Source organism: Taeniopygia guttata, chromosome 2 (assembly GCF_048771995.1).
Source record: "Taeniopygia guttata chromosome 2, bTaeGut7.mat, whole genome shotgun sequence".
Lineage (NCBI taxonomy): Eukaryota > Metazoa > Chordata > Aves > Passeriformes > Estrildidae > Taeniopygia > Taeniopygia guttata.
Genome location: NC_133026.1, coordinates 68,246,164 through 68,273,655, shown reverse-complemented (window position 1 = coordinate 68,273,655; position 27,492 = coordinate 68,246,164). Strand labels below are relative to the sequence as shown.

The window sequence follows — 27,492 nt, the reverse complement described above, 5'->3', positions numbered from 1 at the left end:
GAGAATATATGGGAGTTTGGGCCTTTGTTTTTTGAAGTTGGTCTGGGGTTGTTTTTATTTTTTTTTTTTCATTTTACACTGTGATGCTCAAGTGACTTCTTCACAGAGGCAGAACTTACCAGTTTTATAGGGATGGAGCCATCTGGGTACTAGCTCCTCAGCTGAGAAGGAATGCAAGTTTTAAGGTGCCTGTTCAGGAGGGATGCTTTTGATTCTAAGCTATATCATTTTTTTTAATCACCTGGAAGTGCCTTTTGTCATTTCTGTCACTTAAAATTTCATTTCTGCATCAGCAATTACTTCTGAGTGATGCTAGTGATGAATGTGCATGTTTTCAGTGCTCTGCATCTCTCTGCATGAGAGGGGAATAAAGCATCTCCTCAGACAAGTGTGGTTATCTCAGGTCTTTCAAGTGATTCATAGTCTGACTGTTCAGAACCCTAATGTGTTTTGACTGATCAGCTTTATGACTCCTTCCTTCCAAAAGCTGGATAATCCAAGTAAGACTGTAATCCTAGCAGTTTTCTTATAACTGGATTTATCTATTAGTATATTCATATTTTATAAGGGGACTTCCTTTTTTTCCTTATAAGAGAGAGCTCTGAACACTGGGATTTCAAGGCTTTGGTCCATGGAATGGAAAAAACCCAAGCATTCAGTCTGGATATTCATATTATGAAATTTTGTGGCTCATAAGAAATCTCGAAAGATTGTAGGCTTCATTACCTCAAAGTTTATGATCAGTGACCTCATAAATTAACTGCTATATATGTGTGTTAAAAATATAACTCTGACTCTGGTATAAAATCTGGTAGGCTCTGGTATGAAATCTCAAATCTTAAGGACTGCACTATATTTCTTAATTGCCTGAGCAAAGAGAGGCTTCTTCAGGAAAAAAAGTTTTTCACTTGTTCAGCCTTCAAGAGCTGTGTTTGCACTGAACAAGTGCACTGCACAGTATTTGTAGCTCAGGCTGGTAGAGCCCTTGGAGCCCACAGCACCTTCTTATGTGCCTGCACACTCCTGTTTCCTTTAAAAGGAAGGAGGTGATGGTGTGCACCCGTATCTTGGCCCCATGTGCACGTGGGAACTACACCTGTTGGGTACACCATGGCACTAACCCACAGCAGAGACAGGATGGACCTGAGAAACACTCCTAACCAGTTAAACTTGTTTAACAGTTAAACTGTCTCGGTTTAACCCATCTCCAGGTGAATTCAGTGGGGTTCTAGAGCTATTTATTTTTCATTTGAGTGAAAGCTAGATCTCTGTAGTACGTTTCAGAAGTTGTAATTAGATTTGTCTTATCTAAGAAATGAAGTTTTATTGTCTATATCTATTAACCTCTTGTTGGACTGGTTTCTAGAAAATGGTGCCTCACATCTCTTCCATTTTTTTACTGGCTAGAAAGTTGAGGTGATATATAGTTTTTGCCTATTCCAGTTAATATTTCTGCCTGAGAAAAAAGAAAACCAAAACTGGTTTTTGGCTTTGGGATTTTCTCTTGTTTTGCTGAGAGGTGGGGGGTGTTTTGTTGGAGTTGTTTTCTTGGTGGAAGACTGTGTGGGAGGCTTTGGTGGTGGTTTTTTTTTTTTTTTTTTTTTTCTTTTCAGAAATATGCTAAGAATGTGAGCTTAAAGACTTGCATACAAAAAACAATGGTTTCACTGTTTTTGTTGTTGTTTGATCTTGATGCTGTCTTGTGACTGCCAGCCCTTATGTTCTAGAATATAATGAATTTGATACAGTATCAAAACTAAACTAATTAGAAACCAAACCCAAAGTGTTTCAGGCCTAAGTTACTGGGCTGTTCACCTGCTTGGCCATGAGCTGATGCTATCCTATATAACAGTAGCATTTCTTGGTTTAGGTCGAAAAACCAAATGCTGATATGGTAATATTTCAGGTTTTACATATTGTTAATATTAAGGCTTCTTAAGTCTGCTTTCGCAGCTTGGCTTCAATGTGCGTATGTGTTAACAAAAAAACCCCAATTTCAGTAACTGGATTTGGTTGGGATTTCTGATAACTTCTTTGGCTCATAGAACAAACCTCCATTGTCGTAGGCACCTTGTAAATGATCTTGTCTTGCATCCAGAGACTATTAATGCTGTAACAGTCTTTGATACCATCTTAGAGTCCAAACAAGTCATCTGACCACCTGACTTCTGGAGCTAAACTGGAATCTCTTGGATATGCTGATCTGGAAGATAGGTACATTGAGCACTCCATGCCCAAAGTAGCTGTCTGTGGATGTGTAAATTTAATGTCATTGCCAGGAGCAGGGATGAGTTACACAATTAAAAGGAAATGCATAAAGCTTGAAAGCTAAGTCCAGACTGCTTGAAAATGTAAGTTGTATGAGTTTTAGGCTGAAGTAAAATTGTTAGAAAAGGCATGTGTGATAAATTTAGTTCCTTGAAAAAGCCTGTATCGCAGAAATAAAGGTTTAACAAGTACTAGGCTACCCTATTAATCATTGCTCTCTGTGCAACCCCAAATGTGATCATCTTGCACTGTGTTGAATGGATATATAGTTGTGTATATCACACTGTATTAAAGCTTTAGCTGATTGACTAGTGGGTCATGAGAACACACAGAATGGTGTGTACCACAGACAATGGACGTGGATAACTCTTCCTTGCTGTTATTTTTTTAATGTCCACAAACCCAAAGTTTGTCCACTTCTGGAAATGCACATTTATTACAGGATCTTTAAAGCTATCACCCATGATCAGATTGATTTTATTTCTCACCTTATTGATCAATCTATGCTACTATCAGCACTTACTAATATTATTTGCTTAAGAGTGAGTTTCCTGTTTGGATAAACTAAATTACATGGGTAACTGAAAACAATTTTCAGGCCCTGGGGGTGTAGGGCTGACCCTGAAATGGTATTAGCCATCTTTCTTTTATGAGAGGTCTTCAACTTATTTGGCTGAACATAAGGCTTATTTTTTTCATACTAATTTTCTTTCTGTACTCATGTTCAGGAAGTACCTACCTTATCTTTCCAGCACTTGAAAACATGGGTATTGTTGCTGTTGGTAGCAGAATTGCTTTTTTAGCAATTTTTTTCCTGTTGAAATGGAAACTGCAGTCTTAAATTCTAAGTCATACAGTGATATCACCAACAGAAATAGTGAAGATAACCTTCATGTGATGAAAAACTTGTAGAAGACATCTTTGCAGCTGTCCTTGAAGGACTGTCTCTTACAAAGACAGCAGGGAGTCTGGAGTACAGAAAAGAAGCAAACTCTTTACAAGCCTTTGTGGAACTGGTGCTCTGATCTCTGCCCCCTAAGATAAGGGGGTACTTTAACAACTTGATATATTGTGTTAGAGAGAGCCCATCCAACCTATCCTGGAACACTTCCAGCTTCTCTGGGCCACCTGTGCCAGTGCCTCATCACCCTCACAGTAAAGAGGTTTCTCCATATAGCTCATCTAAACCTATACTCTTTCAGTGTGGGGGCTTTTAGTTTGTTTTTGTTTGGTTGCTTTTTACACTGAATATTGATGCTGTACATTTCTGAAAAGTTTGTGTCAGTGTCATTCCAAGCAAGGAATGGTTTGTGCTGATCATCACATGCTAACTTCTGCACCTTTTTTCTGATGATTATTTTTCTGAAAGACATAGTTAGATGTTTGGTGCAAATACGGGTCTCTCATTGGGAAGGGGTGAAAAAGAAGTCAATAAAGTAGTTTTTGAGGAAGGGGGGATTTGGTTGTAAGACAGAATGAGTTTGCCTTGCTCTGGAAGAGGGATGAGCATTGACTATCAGCTGCAGTAGAGGTGTTTTGAGAGTAAGCAAAATAGTTTATTACCATTTGGTCATGGCTTGAATGGGTCAGGAGTCAGTTCGTGGATAAAGGACACACCTGCTTGCCTTGAAAAGCTCACAGAGACAACTGCTTGTCATTTTTGTGAAAAGGAGGATATTGAGAAATTCTCAGAGATGAGAACAAAGGATTCTTTTTACAAGCCTGGACAACAGTAAGAGCATATTGAAGTCTGCAATGAAGTGGATTTGTAAAAGGAAGAAAATAAACTCTTCAGTTTGGGAAGGATTCAAGAGATGGCATAAATAACTACTGCAGCACTTAGGCAGGTCCATTCCTAGGACCCCAAACTGTATTGACTTGCCCGTGGATTTTTCATAAACTCACTAACCTGCATCATGTTAGGCCTGACATCTCAATTCTGTGTTTCTGCAGGCTCCTGAGAGACCATACACCTGACTTGGAGCTAAACTGTAGTTTTACAGGAAATATGTATGCTGACTGCAGCACTTTCCTTTTTAAAAGGAAGCAAACCAGGCAATTGACTTAAAGAACTCTGCCCTTCTACTCTCACGAGAGACAGTGAGTTGTGGCATTTGAGCAGACACAAGTGTCTTGTCTATTTGTAGTTTTCACTTAACATTGAAGCTGTTCCTGGTCTGCAAGAAAAATTCACTAGACTTTGCTTCCCTTTCCTCAAAAGGATGGGCAGAGGGGAGATTTTGGTGTGTGAGAACTGGCAGATCATTTGCTTACCCTGGGCTCCCTGGCAGCCTTGGACATGCTGTCCTGAGCTTGCCCCTACTCTGAGCAAAAGGTGGGAGAGGAGATGGATGTCTCTGGCCTTTAGTTGCCTCTAAAATGCTAAATTGTCTTAGCCAGCTGGAAGATTGGGAGTTCCCTTCTTGAAGGTTGTAAGGGTTAGTGTAGGGGAAATCCTCCTGTTAGGCAATCTTTTTTTAAAAAATTTCTCCCATTTGTGGAAAATTAAGTCATAAGTTAAAACCACTGCTTACCTCCTTAAATGTTAGGCATCTGTAGAAGAAAAGTCATGTAAATAAGAAAAAGTATGAATTACAGGCAGTATAGATTTGTTTAGCAAAACAGAAATGCAGCAGTGTTGACACTGGATCTATATTATTTCTTCTGACTATAAATGCATATGGATATAATTTTGTATGATACAGAGTTTGTAATCAGTTTTCAGACCCACTAATAAAATTCAAGGGAGAAGCAGTGTGGTTTCTTAATGAAAAATAGCAAAATATAATGGATGAGATACTGCTACTTTCAGTGCCCTGCATTTGCAAGTTAATAAAATATCTATAGTTGAAGTTCAGCATTTTGTGTTCTTTTCTGTGAGTGCACTTAAAACCAAATCTTATTTTATCCCATGATCATTTCGATGGTACTATAAACAATACTCTTTAATGACCCATTTGTCTGTGTTGGTATTGCTGAGCTCTTCAAATATGTAATAAAAATACTGTTTTAGGGTTATATATCAGTGTCTCATTGATTTTCTGTTTGTGATGACAGTTTGAAAATTAAGTATCTCCTGAAAAATAAACCCAGCTTTGCTGGTGAGATTTAAAGTGGATTTCTTCACTGATATTTATCAGTAAAAAAATCTGTAGGTCATCCTATGGTCATTATGACCATGCACTGTTTTAAAATACTTTGGTATTTGCTTTTTTTTTTCCTTAGGAAATATGGAGGATGTTACTGGTTTATTGCTTGTCAGAAGTGGGTGATAAAAGTTTTTTCCTCTTATGACAAAAGGTTTTGCCTTCCACTCACAATCACTGTGTAATGTATATATGCTTTTTCATTTAATGTTTATACTCAGGTTCAGTCTTTGCTTGATTTTGTGTTCTTGCTCAGCAAGATAATGGCTGTGGCTCCCTCAGGAGCTGGTTAGAAAGCAACTTTTTGTTTATTCTACATTCTTATTGAAATCTTCTGATAATATATTTCATTCATCAGTAGTTGAACATCCTCTGTTTCCAAGCTGTTGAACAGTGCTCTCTCAGCATAGATATTATAAAATGACCAAGTGACCCCTAGTTGAAGGAGAAGTGACTGAATGAGCATGGTGAAGGAAGTGGAGTTACTTCAGAATACAGTGGATTTTCCTCTGATTTTAGTTCCTATATTCAGCGTTTCTGAACTGTGTTAGTGCAAGTCCAGTGACACTTTGGAATTTTAGAAATTCAGCTAGAAAGACGCACAAAGACCATTTTATAGTGTGTTGCTGCACTAGTTTTTTTCTCTACAGGAGAAAAAAAATAGGTTATAATAAAAGGAAAATGAAAGTAATGTACTTTCTTGTCCTATTTACATGCCTCTAAAACATTCTGCAGTCATTCCAGAGGTGTTTCCGAAGGAATTCTCCAGTCTAGGGAATGTAGATGTTCTCATAAGTAATTGTGTAGCAAGATTCATGCTAGTGTATGCCATTTTGAGAGTACAGAAGTCACTACTGCACCCACAGTGAGAAATAATTTCTCCCAACTGACAATTGCTGAAACTCAAGCAAGATGAGAGAGGCAGCTGATCACAGGTGTTCAGAAAGTCACCAGGCAGCGAATCTAAGTTTAAAACCATACACCTGAAGGTGAACAAATACTGTCCTTAGCTCAGCTCTCTTTGTTTTGGGTGTACACACAGCTGGTGTAATTGTCTGATCAGAACTCAAAGCAGACAACACATTAACCTTCTTTGTGGTGTACAAATTCTGGGCTTTCCTATTAAAAAAAAACAAACAAACAATATGACTTTTCATTTTCTACATCTGAAAGATTGAAGTGCATCTAAAGTCTGCCTGGCTTGAGGAGACAATTTTCAGACTATATCAAATTCCGCAGCTGATGTTTCAAATTACAGATTTGGCAGAATATGTCCTCAAACTGCTCTGTTGAAGTCTCACAGCCTCGTAATACACATTTGCTTCCTGAATGTCATTGGAATGTTTTTATCTTGGTTCCAGAATCACCTTGGTACAGGGGGAATTGTAATGGCTTATGGTGAAACTTGAGGCTAGTTCCCAATAGAGCAACTACTTGTTACTATGTGCCCCTAATGTCCTGGTTCATCAATGGGTTTCATTGAAATTTTGTTACAGGACTCTTTTGACTCTTTTTGTTTTGACTCTTTTGACTCTTTTTGTTTTGACTCTTTTTGTTACAGGACTCTGTGATTAATTAATGCATATTAATTGCAGAAACTACACTGAAATAATAAAAAATTTAGGCATCTGTGTTATTTTGTAAGCATTCAACTTCTGTGACACCTTTTGAAGAACTGCTCACTTTACAAGCTAATCAGCAATATATTTAAACATGGGTAGCAGCAATTTTGATCTTATTACTCAGTTGTACATGAATAATATGTTTCCATCAGTGCTCTTAGTGATAAAAAATAATGTGTAAACCTTTTTTATTCTAGTTTTTGGTTAATTTTAGTATGTTATACAATTTAAAATAAACAAATCCAACTATTTTCTAGGTCAAGAAGTGGTGTTCAAGTGCCTTGGAGAAGGAATTCTGGAAAAGGCCTTTCAGGGATATAATGCTTGTATTTTTGCCTATGGACAGACAGGTGAGTGTCCTAACAGAGAAGAACACTTTGTGCACGTGGGAAGTGAGAACAACAAAACATAAATATTAAGGTAGATAACATTTAAAATTTGCATTTTGAAATATCATGATATTTCATATATGTCTAGTTACAAGTAGTGACAAGTGAATTCTTAAAAGCAGCTCTGTCAGTATGATCCTGGTTGCTACCTGTTGGGGCCTCTTTCAAAGCCTGAAAGGTCCCTGCTGCAGATTCATTCAGTTTTGAGTGTTAAGTGTATTCCAAGGGGCCCCAAGTAATGTCCCTACTGAAAGAAACCTTCAAGATAATTTCTCTTTTTGTTTACTTCTACCTTGTACAAAGAATAAGCTATCTCTGAAATAGCATGTCATGTTGTTCTGATACATGTTCCTGGAGCAATAAAAAGAGAATGAAAATGTGCTTCTTGAACGAATGAGTAATTAAGAAATTATATTCTAAAGCGTTTTCTTCTCCTTTTTTTCTTTTAGGTTCAGGAAAATCCTTTTCCATGATGGGCAATGCAGAGCAGCTGGGTCTGATCCCACGGCTCTGTTGTGCTTTATTTCAGAGAATCTCTGTAGAAGAAAATGAATCTCATTCTTTTAAAGTTGAAGTGTCCTATATGGAAATCTACAATGAAAAGGTCAGAGATCTGCTTGACCCAAAAGGGTGAGTAGCTTCACTTTCCCCCACAGCCTTCTGTATTTTTGTCTAAAACTCTAAAAATAGGAATTGGTTTTGGAAGCCCCTGAGAAGGATTTTTTTCAGAATGTATGTTTATATGGCTTCTTTACAGAGGATTAGATATCAAAGAAAGAAGAATATATTAATATAATAGCTGATGTGATTAATTTAAACATTTGGACACCATCCTACTGATGCAAACAAATACTTTATGAAATATTTTACCATCAGAAAGCAAGACCACATACGAGTAAATTCTGAGGCATTTTTGCCAGATGATCCAGGCAGTATTTGTGTAGAAATTTTCATCAGCTAGGAGAAATTTGAAGCGTATTTACAGCTTGGTCCTTATGGTTTAGATATTGAACTTTTTTGAACGTAGAAAGGCAACACCTTAGAATTTACTTAGGAATTCTTTATTCTGTTTTGTCTGTACAGAAATAGTGGTTACGCACTCTGGCTTGGAGATGTGTATTCAGGAAGGCAGTTTGACAAGACTTGTTCAACTGAGCATTGATATATGTGGTTTATATTTCAGTTCTTGAACAGAATTGCTGAATGTATTGTATGCAAGTTAGTTAATAAGATAGATTTCAGACTTACTTGGTATGTGCCAATAAAGAATAGAAAATGTGAGAAGAATTTAGTAAATTGCTGGGGAGAGGGTTTTTAATCTCCTTTTTTTCTTTTTTTGCTCAGCATTCTTTCTGCCAATCAAGACATTTCAGGTTTTGTTCCAGCCACAAATACTAGGGTGGGAAGATGCATTAAAAATAATTTATATATCTAGATCAAAACTGGTTAGATTGGTTTGAGTCTTTATTGTTTGCGTTAAAAATTCTGGAATATTTTTTTCTTCCTGTTATAATTAAAAAGGACATAAATTGAATTCTTCTATATAAATGGTATTTATTTCATATTAGGGTGATTTTTGGATATCCATGCTGGTTAGTAGATTGTGCATGAGGTGTACTTTATTCCACAGGAGTCGGCAGTCCCTCAAGGTTCGAGAGCACAAGGTGTTGGGTCCATATGTCGATGGCCTGTCTCAGCTGGCTGTTACAAACTTTGAGGTAAATCTAAGCCAGGGACAAGTTTATAAATAACATCTATGTACACGAGCAGTAGGAGTCTCAGAAGAGGTAAACTAATGTCTATCCAGATATTTTGGTTCTTGAATGATGGTCTCTGGCCATATTGGCCATAATCACTGGCCTATTGGCCATGTATGGCCAAAGATCTTTAATTCTTAATGAATATTTATTTCATGTGGAAGTATTGGGTTTGCCCTTCTATTGTCAGTTACAAATATAGCAGCAGTAACTCATTAATTGGCAGTTTCACTGCATATAATATATGCCATGAACACTATATTTGCTTGACACAGGAAATACAGTGATTCTAAAATAAGGATATTAGTCTTTCAGCATGAATTTGACTTTGTAGTTGAACACTACATTCTATTTTATATAGGTGTGTATATAGGTAATTCATAACTTAAATCACAACAGCATCTAAGCCCACTTGATTTACCAAAACATATTCAAATAAATTAATATTGTAGAAGGCAATGAACCACTGTAGGCACAATGGAAATAATTAAAGCAGTGCAGTTTTATGAATTGTGTAGGACTTCCTTTTTATGAGGAAACTAATTTGGAAATCTGATTTGGAAGTGTTTTTAAAAAATGTTAATTATTTGTGCAGTTTATGTCCTACTTTTTATGTTTTGGGGTTTTAAAATGTTTTCTGCAGCATCTGTGCATATTATACCATTGTAAAAACTGCTTTTGTAGCTTCTACGGTGAATTGCTTAGTTTGAAAGCACACCTCCTTTGTGCAAATTCTAGTATGTATTGTTCATGCTTAGGTTTTGACTGATGACTTCTGAAATGGTTTTGGAAGACTCAGTAAGCACATATATCTGGCTCTGCATAGTCATCTTTGTCTTGCACTAAGGTACAGGTTGAATTGAGGTAACGTTTTGAGCCAATTAAGTGAAGATAGCATTAGTGCAGGTCAGTAAAGAGATGCCCTGTGTTCACTTGTGTACGTGAATCCATGCTGGCCTGATTCCTGGCATTACACAATATGATTTGTAATGTGGATGTCACCAATATATTTCAGCAGCAGATAAGGAAAATGTGAACTGTCAGTAGTTGCTGAGCTTTAAGTGCAGGGGTATGATTTAACATTGTTCTGTGGATTTATATGCCTCTGTAGCAATACATCTCAAAATGTGCAAAGAATTTTCTCATTACTTCTACCTTCCCTTCTTCCTCTCTCCCGCACACCCTTCCAGCTAGATGGGGATTTTGTTCAGCAAGCACAATACTTTGCTTTTATCCTAGCATCCTGTTTTACTCTTTTTGCTCTAGGATATTGAGTCACTGATGTCAGAGGGAAACAAATCACGAACAGTTGCTGCAACCAACATGAATGAAGAAAGCAGCCGCTCTCATGCTGTGTTCAATATTACAGTGACTCAGACACTCTATGACCTGCATTCTGGTGTACGTATTTCTGTTGATTAATGAATGAAATTGTGGTGGATTCTTCTTCCTTTCTGTTCCACATAAATTATCTGTTTAACTGTGTTTTGACTTGTGATGCCGTGGAGTCCAGTAATCAAGATTGAGAGAACCCTGGAAGAGTGAGGAAGCACACCACATAAAAACAAACAGTTGGATCACTTTTTAAGATTATGTTGACACCACAAAACTTTCTTAGGTCTTAACTATTACTGGAGTTAACGTGTTTTAATGGCTTACACTGCCATAAGGTGATTTATGTTACCACATGGCTGATTCTGGTTCCTTGGTGCTTCAGGCCTTTACTAGAAAATATATGGGTGACTTTCAAAGATATATAAGACCTCTGACAATTCCTTCCTCTCTCATGTGTCAAATGTGATGCTTTAACCCACATTATTATGAAGAACAGTGTTTCATGGTGCCGGTGTTGGTGCTTCATGCCAGTGTTTCTTCGCTGTTGTTCTCCCATGTCCCATCTGTACAGAATTCTGGAGAGAAGGTCAGCAAGATCAGCCTGGTGGATTTGGCTGGGAGCGAGAGAGTGTCCAAAACGGGAGCTGCAGGAGAGCGCCTGAAGGAAGGCAGCAACATAAACAAGTAAGACATTGGCATACGCAGGCTGCGAGCCTTAATCTTGCAGGAATCACTGTTGGTTCCCTGGCCACCTCTTGGTGTGCTTGTCACAAGTCAGCTGAAATGAGCTTCATCAGAAGCAGTTCAGTATGGCTCTTTCAGCTGCTCTGTGCTGAGAAGCATGTTTCCTGACATTGGCATAGGGATCCTGATTCATACTTGACTCAGATGAAAGCTATATGAATTTTATCTGGAAAAAGTGGCAGCAGTGCTCTTTAATTAAGCATATACCTTTTGTGATTCATTTATACACCCTGTCCCCAGGCTTATGTGTTTGTCTCATCATCTGCTCAAGGAAGAATGCAAAGTTGCAGAGTTGAATGGCTTTGTTCCAACATGAATTAAAATATGTAAGGGTATAATGCACAGTTTGAGAAAATTGAATCAGAATGAAGCTGTGTTGGTTTAGCATTGCCTTGGGCATTTGTGCTCAAGCAATGACAAGTTTCAAAGCACATTTTTAGCCATAATTACTGTGCTATTGTGCAAAAGCAAGAATGTAGCGCACTATTAGTGCTGTCTAAAATATACTAATATTTTGGGAAAGAAAGAGTGTAACTGTTACATTAAAAGCCACTGATTTTTCAATGTATTTCAAAATGTTACAAAATGTTTTGGTTTTTTATGTTAACAATGACAGCACAATATGTGTATGAGCAGCACACATACTTAACAATGATTCAAATTTACCTCTTGTTAATTTAAACATGTTTACTCTTTCTAGCTTAGTTTCTAATCTACTTTGTGTCTAATGTGTCATATTGGTAGCCACATTGGCATATTTCTTACGAAACAAAATGATGTGGCTGTCTTTGCCTAAAGGCAGATACTGTAACCTTACCCCACAGGTTCCTAGTTAAATTCAGATTGGTTTTACTAGAAACTATATTTGTATTTTACATAAACAAAGGTGAAATTATACGTTTCTGTTTAATTTTTGGGAAAGAATTCAAATGCCACTTCTCCCAACAGCAATTAACGAATTACAACTGTAACTATAATATAACTATGGATACAGAAACACTTCAAATTTTTTTTCCTTTTAGTATCTTTATTCAGTGTTAAACTTGTATGGTATCAATGCAATAGGAGAGGGTTGTCTGGCCTATGTTGAACCTCTGACAATACAGAACTTCAGATAAAAGCATCAAACATGTCTGTAAAAAGTTTTTTAAAAAGAAAACTAAGCAGCTCTACATTTTCTAATAAATTAAATTCTTATATGATATAAATCAGTAATACTTAGTCCACTTATTTAACATTCTCTATTTGAAATCTCTTTTGGAACTGATAGGCGAAAGAGAATTCTTAGTGCTTGGTGTCTTCTGTTAAGAGTTTTGCTGTTGGAGCTTTAATGAAGTCTGACTTTTTAAGGCTAAAAATAGATGTATATGTTTAGTCAGACTAGTTCTTTGGAGGACATTGTGTGCAATCTTCTTTAGGGTACGATGCAACTTACTCATTAGGGAAAGGTAATAATTCTTTTCTGGAGCACTACTTGATAGAGTATATTTAAACCTTACTAAGTCGGCTTCTTTTCTTATTATAGCTCTTTTATAAAAAACCCCAGTAACATATATCGGTGGCATGTGTTATGTTTAATGACATAAAAAATTGACCTGCTGGCAAGTAAACTTGCTGCTAGTTTTATGTTTTATTGCCTTGAAGAATGTGGAAATAATGTGCCTGTTTATTCAGTGTCTGTACTGTTTGTTTCTGATGAAAACTGGCTAGAGCTGTGGCTAGATGCAACCTTGGTCCCACAACTTTTCCTGTTGAAAACATTCTTTCCTGTCTTGGGGACAGCATGTTTCAGAGTGGGGCTGCACTCCCACTTACTGAAGCAACTGAGAGTTGTGTCATTTTGTGTCAACATCTCCCTTAAGTTGTAATGGAGATGGCTTCTGTTTTTTTCTCAAAGCTGGTGCAGAGTTACCTTAGTAAAGGAGGTTTTTGGGAGATTTGCTATACCTCATAGGAAAGCTGGATGTGTTCGTTCCTCTCCAGGATGTGCTAGTTCCCATACCCAGTGCAGAAAAGGAGGTGCTTAACAACTCTTTGTGGTGTAGTCAAAGAACTTCCAGAACACAGTAGTAGGAGGAAGCAGAATAAACAATCTGTCAATTAGTGGCTACCAAAAAAAATATTTTCTGTGAGCAGTCTGCAATTTTACCTCTGATTAGTAAAATCATAGCTGTTGTCATTTTAACTTTTGAATGCAAAAAGAAGGTGTAGGTGGGGGCAAGGAATGGGTTGGGACAGGTCTGGCTCCAAGATGATTTGGAGGATGTTTTTAGTATTCAGAGTTAACTAATAGAAAAGTGGATTCTGCTCATTGAAGTATTTGGTTCTAAATTGTACAGAAGTAGCTTGAATGGGTGTCACTTAGGGACAGAGTTGTTTCCCTGTGATGGGCAAGTGCCACCTCCTTTTGAATGCTGCTGGCTCAGGCCTGTGGTGTGAGTGTGCAAGCTTCCCACTGCCCACTAGCAAGGACAGCCTGGAGCCTGAGGAACAGGGACAAGGAGAACAGACAGTGCAGAAATGGCACTTTCCTGTAATCTTGCAGCAAGTCCACTGTGCTTCCTCTGGAGTGACTCAGTCTGCTGTGTGCTGTGCGCTTAGGACTTCTGGTTAATTCATGATATAAGTACCGTGAGATAGGATCAGAGTAATGACAGATCTCTGATGCATCATCCAGCAAAAAGCAAAGCAGCTGATGAGTCCTGTAATTATATTGTTGGGCAGCTTTGTGTTATGAAATCTCAAGCACACTACATAAATTATTCCAATTTGGCTTTTATTGCAGATGTTACTCTTAAAATAAGATCAGTATTTATAAGGAGCAGTAATATTATCACATTTTTTAATCCCATGTTAATAAACTGTACCTTAGCATTTCCTGTTCATTAAAATACAGTACCCATAACTCAAATTGATGTTGCAGCCCAGTTGGGAAATAGTTTTCAAACACAGGTCTTTTTGAATCCCTGTTCATCCTACTTCCCTTCTGACTGTCCATTTCTTCCCCCTCCCTCAGGGCTTGGGTTTGGTTTTCACAATTCCCCTCATTTAAAGAGAGAAAGAGGAATCAGAGGAAAGTAGTCTAGGGGTGTTGTTTAGTTTTATATTCCTTGAACTCCATTAGGAGTGTGCTGATTGTGCTTTTCAGTTGTGCTGGAGGAGGTTGCTATAGAGCATCATGGAGCATCCTACTGTTTGCTCTTGCATATTTAGCATGCTGTTATCTCTCTCTGCGGAGATCAGAGGCTGGAGGCAAGAACTAGTTCTCCTTTTTCTGTCCTCCCCTCACAAGCATTCAGTGGTTATTGGGCTTTTCTTTAGGCCTCAAAACTATACTTAACTTTCTATTTTTGCTATGAGTTTTTCAGAGGGGAATCAGAAAGTTATACTACAGGCAAGTTTGCAAAACAGAGTGCTGTCCTGGGAATTCAGAGTACCTACCTAGCCTTTCCTTAAATTTATTTTAATTTTACTCCCAGGTCTGTGCTATCTTTATATGCAATATGGCATACCTTTTGTGGCACGTGTAATGGTTCTTGTTAACTTACCCTTGGATATCTTCCTTAAAATACTCTTCTGCAACATTTTTATCATTTTCTAAGTGCTATTTCTGAACCAGTGGCAGTTTCAAGCAGCACTGAATCTCTGTTTTAAATATGTGCAAATGCAGCTTATAAACCAAAATAGTATTACTACTTTGAAAAGAAAACATAAGAGGGTGGAGTGGAAGAGTACAATTAAAGAATTATTTGACTATCTAATTGCAATGCTGCTAAAGCTTTTTCCTTGGTACTTATAGAGTGTAGCTGGATATTTGAGCAGGAGTGTGACAGACCCAGAATTCTCTTGGGCTTCAGCAATGTCTCCTTTAGGCATCTGTTTAATGTTCTCAGGCTCCTCAACAAACTCATTATCTTAAACACACTCACCCCAAGAGCCCTGATGTCACTTAAAATTTACACAGGGTTGTCTAAGAATTGCATAATATAGTGCACATATGCTTTGAATGGATTGCTGACACAGTTACCCCTGTTGGCAGAAGCTGTACCAAAATGCATGAGTTGGCTATTTTCTTCACGTTTCTAGAGTGTTTGGGATTCAGCTGTCAGCTAAGCAATGTGGGGGCTTTTCTCTTTCACACTGGTGCAGCACCTTTGTAAGTGGCAGATCGTTTGGTCTGTGCCCTCCAAGAAGCTGCTGAGGCTCTACTTCAATTACAACCCAACCCATTTGTCAAGGGACCTCCTTATCTGCCTCTCCTGATCAGCAGCCTTCTATGGCTGGTCACTGCTTCACCGGGCAGATGAGTATTCCTGGGCCATAGCTGGATTTGTTCTGAGGATGCCTCCTTATGGCTGGAGAACTGTTTTGTTTTAGTTGGCATTTGAGTCAGCATTCTTAAACACTGTTCCCTGAGCCAGGGGTTCCTGCTGTGCTGCCAGTGCTGACTTGTAACACTGTCATGAGACTGCATCCAAATCAGAAGGATTCTTATCCTCTGAGAAGAGTATTGTCTAACCAAGGGCAGTGATTTTTCATATGCTGAAGCAGTCTATTTTAGACTTTTCAAACTATTCTAAATTATTTCAACATAGTCTCAGTCTTTCTGAATATGATCTTAGTGCCACCTATGATGAAACACTGTTGATGCCAGTTTTTTTCCTCCAAATATATAACTTTAAAGAAATACACTGCATAGTTTGGAGCAGGGCAATGGTCTAGCTCATCTCTTGTGCCATTTCCAACTTGAATTATTCTATGATATTTTAAAAATTAGATGTGAAGTTCTGCAGAGCAATCAGTTTTTTCTGTGTTTTATTAAATCTGCATTTGGAATATATGTTAAAGCTGTTTTGCTGTTTTGCATTTATAGATCACTTTCAACACTGGGCTTGGTTATATCATCACTTGCTGACCAGGCAGCAGGAAAGGGGAAAAACAAGTTTGTGCCTTACAGAGACTCTGTACTCACTTGGCTTCTCAAGGTAATATATATTTTCTGTTCACCATGTTCACAAGATGTCAGCTTACTCATTTGTAGCATCATTGTAATATGCCTCTGTACATAGACTTCCCATCTTTTTTAAAGACTTGAGTGAAGGAGCTCTCATAGCTATGTTATTCCAAGTAATATGGACAGCAAAGTGTATCTTGTGTTAATTCAATGCAAAATCCCTATTTGACTATTTTCAGTTGTGATAGAATCAAAGGTTGTAGAGGTGGGTAGAAATGTTTATGGAACACACAGATCAGTTTATATCCAGAGTACATTTCAGTGCCTAAATAGTACTTTCAATGCCTTTATTAAGTATTTTAAGTCTCTTTGTGAAGACACTGTATAGTCTCAGAACAGTTTTTAACTCTTGAACTTTCTCTGACTGCTCTACAGGACAACTTGGGAGGAAACAGCCAAACTGCCATGATAGCCACAATTAGTCCAGCAGCAGACAACTATGAAGAAACACTCTCAACTCTGAGATATGCAGACAGAGCCAAAAGGATAGTTAATCATGCTGTGGTGAATGAAGATCCAAATGCTAGGGTCATCAGAGAATTACGTGAAGAAGTTGAAAAACTGAAAGAACAGCTCTCACAAGCTGAGGTAACTTTATACACAGTACAATATAAAATGAGTTTCTCAAATGTCACATTCTGGATTCCAGCTTTCTTATAAAACATGGAAAGGAGGAGTCTTGCACCCATTCTTTTTTCATTCTTTCCTTTTTTTAAAAAAAAAATCAACCTTTTTTCCTGAATCCAACATAATATATGCTTATTTTTAATAACTTTTAAATAAGGACAACATTGTACTGATGGTGACTCTTTTCAGTTCTTGAGGAACTCAAGGCCAAGCAATAATTGATGCAGCACAGATAAAGACTAGATTACATCTTCATTGTGTAGACTCACTTATTAACATTTTTTTTTTTTGCATTGGTGAACTGTATATAATGTCAGATGGAAAAGTGTAAAAAGTCATAAATCCGTTATTGGACAACAAAATTCAGGGGATGTTTCTCTCTGACATTTGTGAAAATCTATTAAAAATGTCAGAAATGCAACACTTAAAACCATCAACAATTTGCTTCACTGCCTTAATAGTTGACGCAGTGTGATTGATGCTTATCTTAGATTTATACTTCTATTTGAAGACTATAGTAAGTATCCAGGTAGGATAGTTTATTTGGTATCCCGGATATCTGAACAAATGAGGTGCTTAAACAGTTGGAAAATATTTTTTATCTTTTCCGGAAGGACACAAAATACTGATAGAAAAGGAACAGCACTGTGCTTGAGGGTAAATTTGTGTGTTTAAATTTCTTCATCATTTAAAGAATAGTGTTATTCATGTGAACACTTCCTTATAGAGTGAAATGGGAAAATCTTTAAGGAAAGGGAGCCATTCACTTTTTTCATAAATAAAACCCTGTTCTAAGCCCTTATTTTAATTTGTAAAACAGTATTGTAGCATATTGGCAGGCTGCAGCTGAACACAATCAGTAGGAAGGTGTCCAAAGTCTTACTAATTATTTTGTTAAGTGTTTTCTCATCTACCTTCTGTTAAAAACAGCTATATAGGGTTATAGGCCAGCCTGTTGAATTGTTACTTGGCACTGGACATCTTCAAGTCCTTTCCTTTTGTTTCCTGTTATGAAATGAGAAGCCTGTGTTAGCTCCAGAACATGCCTTCCTTTGAAGGTAATCAGCAGGGTCAATCTGAAAGCTTTGATGTAACTCTAAGAACAGTTAAAAAAACAGGATAGGATGGAAGGCTAAATGTCTAGAGGGATTTGTGTTCGAAACTACTGTTGGAAAAAAGGTATTGCACTTGAACTTCAGACAGCTAGGAATTAAAGTTTTTAAATATTCACAAAGTTTTAGACAATGAAGTTTGAGTGGCCAGGCCCAGAGATTTTTATTCTTACCATTAGCTCTGGAGCTATGTCAATCTTCAGCTACTTCAGGTCTGGATCCAACAAAGTTGCATCCTTTGCAAGTTTCCTATTTCTTCAACTTCTACCTTGAAAAACCTGGGGACATAGTAAAACTCTATGCTTGTTGCAATTGATATTATGTTGCTGTGTTCAAGTTCTTGTGCAAGCAGATGTCACAGTAGTAAGAGCAGCTGAGGGTTTTTGCTAATTTCTACCTTTTAGGCCATGAAGGCACCAGAACTGAAGGAAAAATTGGAAGAATCAGAAAAACTAATAAAAGAGCTGACAGTCACCTGGGAAGAAAAGCTAAGGAAAACAGAAGAAATTGCACAGGTACTTCAGAAACTTTTAGGAGGAAAGCCAGATACTCATATAGTACTAGTCAGCTGAACTTTATGAACTTTAGTGGATTATGCTGTTTTCCCACCACCACTTTGAAATGTCTGTGAATTTTTTCTTTTCCCCTTGTTTCTGGAGTGGGTTCAACTGTTTGTTGGTTTTTCTTTAAAGTCTAGATTTTATTAGCCTTAATCTAGTGGTGTCATGATAGTATTGATAAAAGCCAGTATTTGATTTTTAAATAAAACATCAAAGTATGTTTGGGCAGCTCATTTATTTGTAAGACCACAGTGGGACCATGGACATGTTTCCCTTGAAGTGACTAAGCAGTGAAGAATTATAGAGGGATCAGAATTGTGGGTGGTATTTGTTACTTTTGCTTTTAGTGATTTCTAACCAGAAAAGGAAAATGTGTACCTGTAGTCATTAATGTTTGTTTATTATTATTTTTGTACATTAAAAAAACCCTTCTACATTCTAGTGTATTCTTCCATTATTGCCTCCATCCATAGCTTGAAAAATAAATGGAGTTGGTTTCTCTATCTAGTCCTAATGTTCCAGAAGCATATTTTGGTGCAAACGCTGTTTAAATAAATTTTAAAAAAAGAAAAGAAGGGGCGAGGGGAAAACCCAGCAAAAAAAAAAAAAAAAAAAAAAAAAAAAAAAAAAACCATCTATGACTGTGATTATCTTTGAAGCAATTGGAACTGGGTTTCATTTTTTACTAACATAGAGACTCAAAGCCACATTGTGTTACTTAAATATATAGGTTTAATAAACTCAGTAGAGCTGTGTAGGTAAGTCTAATAAATTTAATAGGACTGCTTAATTAAGCTCCACTTTGGGGAGGCAGGTGTTTGAGCATTACATCTAACTTTTTATGGTTGGTTAATTCTCCTGACCTTATGGTACCTGTCCAGTGTCTGGTGGTGATATACAGAATGCATACTCAACTTGTGCATCTTCAGCTTTAGTTGCTCTGTGCTTGTCCCTGCATATTGCAGCAGGCAAGATTAACCTATTTTTGTGCTGGCAGGAGAGGCAAAGACAGCTGGAGAGCATGGGAATCTCCCTCGAGTCTTCAGGTATCAAGGTTGGAGATGACAAGTGTTATCTGGTGAACCTGAATGCAGACCCTGCTCTCAATGAGCTTTTGGTTTACTATTTAAAGGTAAGGTTGTGAACAGGATATGTACACAGAATGGAAGGACACTTGCTTTGAATTCCTAGCTCTAATTTTCTCAGAGGGGATGTAGATTTCTTTTGCTGCAGCAAAATAAGGTAGGCCTCCTCCTACTGTTTAGGCTTTTGTTCTCCCTTCAGTTCAACTCCCTGCAGTTCAGCTTCACTGTTTTCCTAATTGATCTCCTGATTGCCAACAGCAGGAGAAATGCTCAGCATGGGCCAGTGTTGAGATCAAAATCAAATTCTAGCTTTTCTAGGCAGGATGTGCCTGGCCAGTGGTCTTCTGGCCTGAACTTCAAGCAGGAGCTTCATAGTTGATGCTTCTTTTTGTTAGTAAGCTGGGAATTGCTTTAAATATGTGAAGACTTAATCATAAAGAGATGATGTTCAGTAGTAGTCAGTAAGAATAACATTGTCTTCAATGACAGGAAAGCTTATGAGAGAGGGGGTTAAGAAAAACACTGCTAAAAATTTGCAGAAATCTATTTTTCCAGTGTTGTTAGCTTTCATACTATTCTGTTTTGCATTTCCCATGCTAGAGTGAAGAAGTAGGTTTGTAGGGAAATGTGAGCTGCTTGTCAATAATATATGAAAGACTATTTTGTCTTATTTTGTAGCTACTCTTCTGCTTTGATAGCTGAAGGAGGGCTTCAGTATTTGAACATTAGCAAATAAAACACAACCTCTCAAACACTTAAAAAATAAACTATTTCAGCAGAACATAAAATGTGACTTAGAATTATGTAGAGAATAGTATGTTTAGTTGAGTTGCTGTATAGCTGTTTTCTGAAAAGCAGGGAACTCTGTATCTTGTTTTACTATCCATGCTGTTCTCTTAATTATACTTATATGACATGATTGGTTTTCTTCTGGTTTTTGTGTTTAATGTATGCATGCAGGCATAATATGAGAATACTTTCAAATCAGAATTTGTGAGTCAACTGCTTTATTTTGCTTTAGCTAAAACTGTATGAAGATGAAGTTCAGAGCAGGACAACACTTTGTGTGTAACTGTTGCAGTCTTCAGATCTGCTGTGGCACCATTTCTGCTGGACAGACACACAAACTGTGCAGTCTCAGCACTTCAGCTAATATTTTCTTAGTTATGTCAACAGTGGTGGTTTGCTTGTCTCTTAGTAACAGCTTGTTTTCTAGGATCACACAAGAGTTGGTGCAGATACCTCTCAGGATATACAGCTCTTTGGTATAGGAATCCAGCCAGAACACTGTGAGATTGATATTGCTTTAGATGGAGAAGTTACACTCACACCAAAAGAAAATGCAAGGTAAGGAAGATCAGCAGCTTTTTCTATTGAAATGAAAATTTGCTTTTCTTTGACAGATAGTGACTTTCATATATTTTTATTTTGCACATACAGAAGTACCTTTATGTTCTAATCAATGAGTATTTTCAATACCGTTGACTTAAACAGGTACTTAGAGGGAAATCTGGCGATTAAAACTAAGATCTCCCTGCACATGTGAATGCCCACCCACACACTCCGCAGGGCAACAGGCTATCAGTGGTATGGCTTGGAATAAGCCACCCAGAGAAGGTATTTGATAGGAGTGAGAGGCCATTGCCTGTCTGTATCTTGGGTTGTAACGAAATCCCTGAGATGCTGCTGGCTGTCCTGGCTTGTGTGATGGGACTGCAGCCTGTGTCCTGATGGCAGAGAATAAATGGTGCCTCTTGAGTAGTTCCTGTTGTAAAGTTCAATATTTTGTGAGGAAGAGGTGCTTTAAAGGTCTGAATTATTTTCTAAATCCTTGATTACTGTTGTGTCTGCAGTGTAAAGTAACACTTCACCTTTTGTTTCTACTTCTGTATTTTAATCATTTTTCATCCCAGGGCCGCTGTGGCTCCTTGGGTGGAATTGTAAATGTCTTTGTCACTTGAGCTCCAATAGCATGTGATGAAGCAGTACCTTTGTCCTAGTTAACAGTCATGCTGCTTGTCTGAAATTTGAGTATCTAAATAATGTACAGATTAGTATCAGAATGAGAAACTGAAGTTTGAGATACACATAAAAAATCTGATTTCTTTCATTCTTCCTTTAGTAAAATGCATTTGTATTTTTCTTCTGCAGCTTACAGTACAAAATTTCAAACAGATGGGATTCAGGCTTGTGGTGATAGAGTTACTGTACTGGAAATCGGTCATTTTGACTGGCAGGAACAAGGGCACATGTCAGTGGAAAAAAATATATTTTGTTTTACTCATGGCTGACCTACAATGCTTAAGTAACTGTTCTTAAGATATGAGTATCAACAGAAATTTAGCTACCAGAATTTCATTGAAAAAAGTTAAATAAAAATGTGATTTAAAATTAAATGCTTATGTGTTTGTGTTGACTTACATGAGAGAGACTGCTGAAATGAGAGTGCTGTATCTGAAAAGCCTTTTTCATTTTACTGAATTTTTTTCTCCTTTCAAATAAAATGCTCTGCTTTGTGACTCACACATGCAAAAGTTCAACAGCTCAATTTTTCCCATTTTGTGATTGAAACTTAAATACAAAGAAACCTACAAAGAAATACAGCAGTATACCAGATGTTCACAAAAATAGACCCTTGTTAATAATAGAGACTCCATTTATTGAAAGAATAAAACTTGGATCTAAGAATCTTTTCTTATGCATGAATGCCGAATATGTTAACAGCATGTTTTACAACTCAGTGTTGACTAAGTTGTATCTTGGAGAACTCTATCAGTAGGATTTGCATACATTTATGTCTGGACTTTCTAAGTTTATAAGAAACAGGCAGTGACCCAGTTTGAGAAACAGGCATTTAAAGAAAACTTTGCAACCAAAATCAACCCCGTCTGTATGTTTATTGAAGAGTTGTACCAGCCAAAGCCAGAGAGGAAAGGTGCTAATTCTGACAATAGAAATCAGACCAGTAACTCTCCCATTGATCCTTTCATGAGAACGTAGCTGGTTTGGTACCATATGATACAAGTGAGTGTCAGTAGATGGGAGAAACAGCTCTTCAGTCTTTTATTTTCAAGATTTCATTGGAGTTGTATTTTTTTCTTTCAGATCCTGTGTAAATGGTGCACTGGTATGTTCTGCCACTCAGCTATGGCATGGAGATAGAATATTATGGGGAAACAACCACTTTTTTAGGTAATAGTTGATGTTTATATTCCACCCATTTTACATCCAGCCTAATTTTTTTCCTTTCATTGTTCTAGATAATTTTTTTTTTATATACTGAATTTCCATCTTTACTCAGAATCAATTTACCAAAGAGGAAACGTAGAGATTGGCTGAAAGACCTTGAGAAAGAAACTTCCTTAGGAGAGCATGATCTGGATGCAGCTAGTGAAGCTTCTTCAGAGCCAGACTACAACTACGAGTTTGCACAAATGGAAGTTATTATGAAGACACTGAATAGCAATGGTAAGGCAACTGTCAGATAAAAATGTTCTTTTGAACTGTGTAACAAATTCAGCCTGGAACTCAATTTCTGGGTAAAACAAGCAATACACTTGTTCCAGGGGTATTTGGAGGATTTTCAGGATAAGATATTGTATAGAAACAACGTTAGATATAGTTAAATAAATTTAGTGTTAGATATAGTTAAATAAAGTGTGCAAGTATGTGTGTGTATATATACATATGTATATATGCATTTATATATATGTAAAAAAAATATGCACACCTAGGTATAAATACACACACAGGTTAGTAGTTGGTTTGTGCCCTGACATGATTTTTTCTGTACCTCTGCTCTCCTTTATAGTGCAGCTGAGTTGTAACCATATGCCTGTGAATGATCATTGAACTTTACTAAGTTCTTGGTTTTGCAAGTTACTGTAGAAAAAAAAGGGGGGGGGTGCACCATATATGGCTCATCCTCCTTTTTGTATCAAATGTTACTGACACCATTTAAACATTATTAAAAAAACATTAAAATGATAACAAACCAATAAGCAAATACCAGCTTGTTTTTCCACTCTCAATATTTCATTTCATCTTTGTTAAAACAAATTGTGATGCTGTTTTGGAACACCACCATAAGATACAATATAGATAAAATAATGATATGGTGTATATAAAACAATACGGCTTTTTCATGATTTCCAGAAGGCAGGTCATAGTTCATGTGATGCAATAGAGTATAAAGAATTGCTGAAAAACTTGGTAAATTATGAAATGCTTTTACAGGTGTTTTAAATACACAAAATCAGAGAGGCAAATACTTTGGGGTTTGGTCCCTGATCAAGAAGACACAGTAGATGGGGGTTCATTGCTTTCTGTTTTCCTTTCTTCATTTCTTCACAGTATTTCCATTGCTTGCTGTGGTTTGCATGTTGAAATACAGTATTTACTTTTTATTTTGCCTCCTCTTACTGTTTTACTTTGTCTGTTTTGCCATTGAGTGCAGCATGATGGTTTCATATGTTTGATGCAGCAATACTTTGCAGGATTTTTACATTTTAATTTTTAATGAGGTTGCTTGTGTGAGTTACAGGATCAGGTCACTTAAATTGATACGAAATTGCTGTGTGATAACAGAAATAATCTCATTATGGTTCACTCATACCAGGAGATGAATTTCAGATGAATCTGCCATCATGGTGGTCTTCAGTGTTGTCATCCCTTGTGAAGATTCTGTTGCCTGTTTTAAGGCCTCAAACCATCCCATATCTGTGCCAAAACTGGGACAAAGGTTTTGAACTCAATTAGCTTGTGCATGAGGTTGCTGGAAAAGTCTGAAAGCATTAATTGATGCTTGATCTGCTTGTTACTAACTGAAGATTTGACTCAAGTGTATCAGTCTATAATGAGTCAGTGTTCTTTGAACAGGGGGTCACATTTTTGGTTTTCATATGTTATCCAGCTGATTGAAACGATTGTTCACAACATGCCAAATGTCTTTACATTTTAGTTCAGTAAGCTTTTCTGATTGTGGTCTAGATCAGTTTTTGTTTTGGTTGGTTGCTTTCTGTGTCTTGGTCAAGAACAGTTTCGGACCTTGCTGTTTCTTAAAGCTCTTCCTTCCCTACTGCAGAACAAGTGTTTGTAGTCATCACACTGTTTCAGAAGGGTCACATCCCACTTTCTGCTGCTTCTGCTCACTTCCACATAGGTGTTGCTTAACCATATTGGAGTAGTTAGTGATAATAAAATGCTGACAAAACAAGTGACTGTGAAGATCATAGCCTGCTCTTTTGATTTGAAGTTAGATAAACAGAACCTAGCAGCACTTTCTCAGTGGTATAGCTAAAATACCTTTTTTCTCACAGGCTTTCAGTTTGTTGTGTAAGAAGTGAAGCAGCTTTGTTACAGTACCATTTATTTATTCTTCCTTAAAATGAAAAATAAATATGAGTAAGGAGGAAGAAATAACTAAATGACTGAAGACTGTTAATTCTATTACACATAGTCTCTGGGGAAGTCCTAAGAGGGGGAATGAAGAGGTATTTTAAAAATTTCATTAGATAATTATTTTATAATCTTGTATAGATACAGCCCAAAAGCAAGAGGGTTTGGTTTTCCTTTTGTTTTGGTTTTTGGATTCTTCCGTCCCCCTGGATTTGTTTGAGAATTATAATCCTCTTTAAATAAATATCCTGGCTTCTCTAGGGTGCAAACACATTTGTTTTTATGGCATATAACCACTACATCAGTGTCACAGACTCTATCTGGCTCCAAAGAACCTCTGAGGAAAATGTGTAACTTTGAAAACTGCTGTAAAGAAAACATCCAGATTTTTTCCTTCCTTCAGCATGTTAACTTTCTTTGTGGGATTCTGTCAGATCAGCTTTGAACTGCTAATTTGTGATGCTGGTCAAACACAGAATGCATCAAAGAAGTTTACTTTATTCCTGTATACTGTGCAGTGGTTAAGTAAACAATGTGATTAGGTTAGGCAGCTTCTCATTTTAGCAAACAGAACTGTTACAGTTCAGGGAGAGGATTTTCATAAAACTTAGCAAAGCAGCCTGTGTCATAACCCTTTTGTAACTTGCTTAGACAAATATACTTGCAAGTAATGTTAGGGAATTTATTCAGCATCAGTGTGACTGGATTAACATATTCCAGATGTGAATTAAGTGACATTGTATCAAGGTAATAAATGCTGCTCATTCTATGAAAAAAATAGATCTTTATATTCTGTGTTAGTAGTGCATGATTTTGCAGGGGATTAACTGCATATGAATATTTTTTCAGGGTCATTGAACTCTTGTCATATAAATATGTAAAGGATTGGGACTTGGAACTTCTAACGCTGTATGAAATTTGCTGTGTATTTGGCAGGCACTGGGTAGAATCTTCCTTTGTTATTTGACTTTGCATGAGGAATCCAAAATTGCAGAACATGGTGTTTAAATTTAATTTAAACACTGTTGTAGCTCTTTTGAATTGTAAAAAATCTTGACTGCTTATTTCTTCAAATTCTACCTAGATAATGTATAACTCACACTATATTTTTTCCTGTGACAGCTATAAAACTTTTCTTAGTAAACTCTTTCAAAAGCTAAATTAAAAAGTTTTCTAAGACTGTGAATTTATCTTTTACATTACAAGACAAGCATAATCCATCTTTTTTTTTTTTTTTTCCCAAGCAGTACAGGATTATGTTGCAGTTGGAAAGTTCTATACTAGATTCTTGCATCTTGTTCCAAATACTTACCATGGTGTAATTTGATCCTATGGTTGTTGTGATCCTGTAAATTTAAGTGTCTGAAAAGTTTACTTTTATTAAAAAAATCTGCTTCTTGAACTCATAGCTGCTCTTTGAGCCATTTAGAAAGTCTCATCTTAATGAGTCAGCCTTAGATTAATTTCCTGCGTTTGCAAACACAATGGAGGGATTTTAATTTTTTCCATGTCTCTATTATCTGCGTAATACCTGATTTTCTCAAACATTCTTATAAATAACTAAAATTGTTTTGGAGAATTATGCAGCAAAGCATGGTGTTATCTGGAGGAGTTAGGAGGATCATGATGGTGCAGATGAACATTAATAACTTGGTTTGTAGTCCAGAATTTTAGAACTTAGTTCAGTCAGGGTTTTTTGTTGAACTGTTTAAAAGCTAATAATAGCTAACTTCTTTCTGAGAATGTCATGTACTAAAAAGTAGTATTCCTAGTTATTTTAAGACACTTTTATGCATCACTAGTTTGCTATTTGGTTGCTATTTATACTGACTGATTTTTAACTTTGTGGTTTATATTTACCATTGTGGTGGTATTTATTATGCCTTTGGTGTGAAGCCAGTAATTTCTTCCATTAATAAGGCCAGGGCCATGGAAGCAACTTGCAGAAGTGTTTGCAAAAAGCAATGAGAAGATGGTTTATAACTAAATCACAGAGATGTATTTTTTAGTTTTGTGGGGTTTTTTTTGAGTGGCACACCTCTAGTCACAAAATGGGACAGTGTAATTAAATCTAGGTTTATTTTTCTCCCTCCTTTGTAATAGACTGGCATCCCTAAAAGTTGCAGCAACACTTTTTTTTTTTTTTTTTTTTTTTAGTTTAATAATGAAATGGAAGAGATATCACAAACAGTTATTTTAAAGCTAAAGTTCTTTGCATTTGAAAATCCTGGCATGTCACAGAGCTGCAGTATTGCTTTCTCTAACAGTCCACCACTCCAGCTTCAGAACTCCTCTCCCTTCCTCTTGTAGCATACTGAATCGGCAATCTATTGGGTGGTGTGCTGTCACTCAGTCATCTAGAAGGTCCTCTTGCAAACCACTTTTTTGCTGTATTTGAGCGTTCAGAGATGTGTGCATGAACCAGGTATATATACT

General features: G+C 36.9%; 1 protein-coding gene across 4 annotated transcripts in view; it reads left to right on the top strand.

Annotated features, from left to right (window-relative positions):
* Positions 1–27,492, top strand: part of KIF13A (kinesin family member 13A) — a 101,911-nt gene that overhangs the window by 44,437 nt on the left and 29,982 nt on the right. For all 4 annotated transcript variants that reach the window (XM_030265548.4, XM_030265547.4, XM_030265549.4 and 1 more), the window contains exons 5-16: positions 7,294–7,386; positions 7,875–8,055; positions 9,056–9,143; positions 10,449–10,583; positions 11,089–11,201; positions 16,135–16,246; positions 16,651–16,863; positions 18,419–18,529; positions 19,572–19,706; positions 20,876–21,006; positions 22,765–22,851; positions 22,961–23,127. In XM_030265548.4, coding sequence (XP_030121408.4) covers positions 7,294–7,386; positions 7,875–8,055; positions 9,056–9,143; positions 10,449–10,583; positions 11,089–11,201; positions 16,135–16,246; positions 16,651–16,863; positions 18,419–18,529; positions 19,572–19,706; positions 20,876–21,006; positions 22,765–22,851; positions 22,961–23,127 — 1,566 coding nt within the window. The remainder of the gene's footprint in view (positions 1–7,293; positions 7,387–7,874; positions 8,056–9,055; positions 9,144–10,448; positions 10,584–11,088; positions 11,202–16,134; positions 16,247–16,650; positions 16,864–18,418; positions 18,530–19,571; positions 19,707–20,875; positions 21,007–22,764; positions 22,852–22,960; positions 23,128–27,492) is intronic.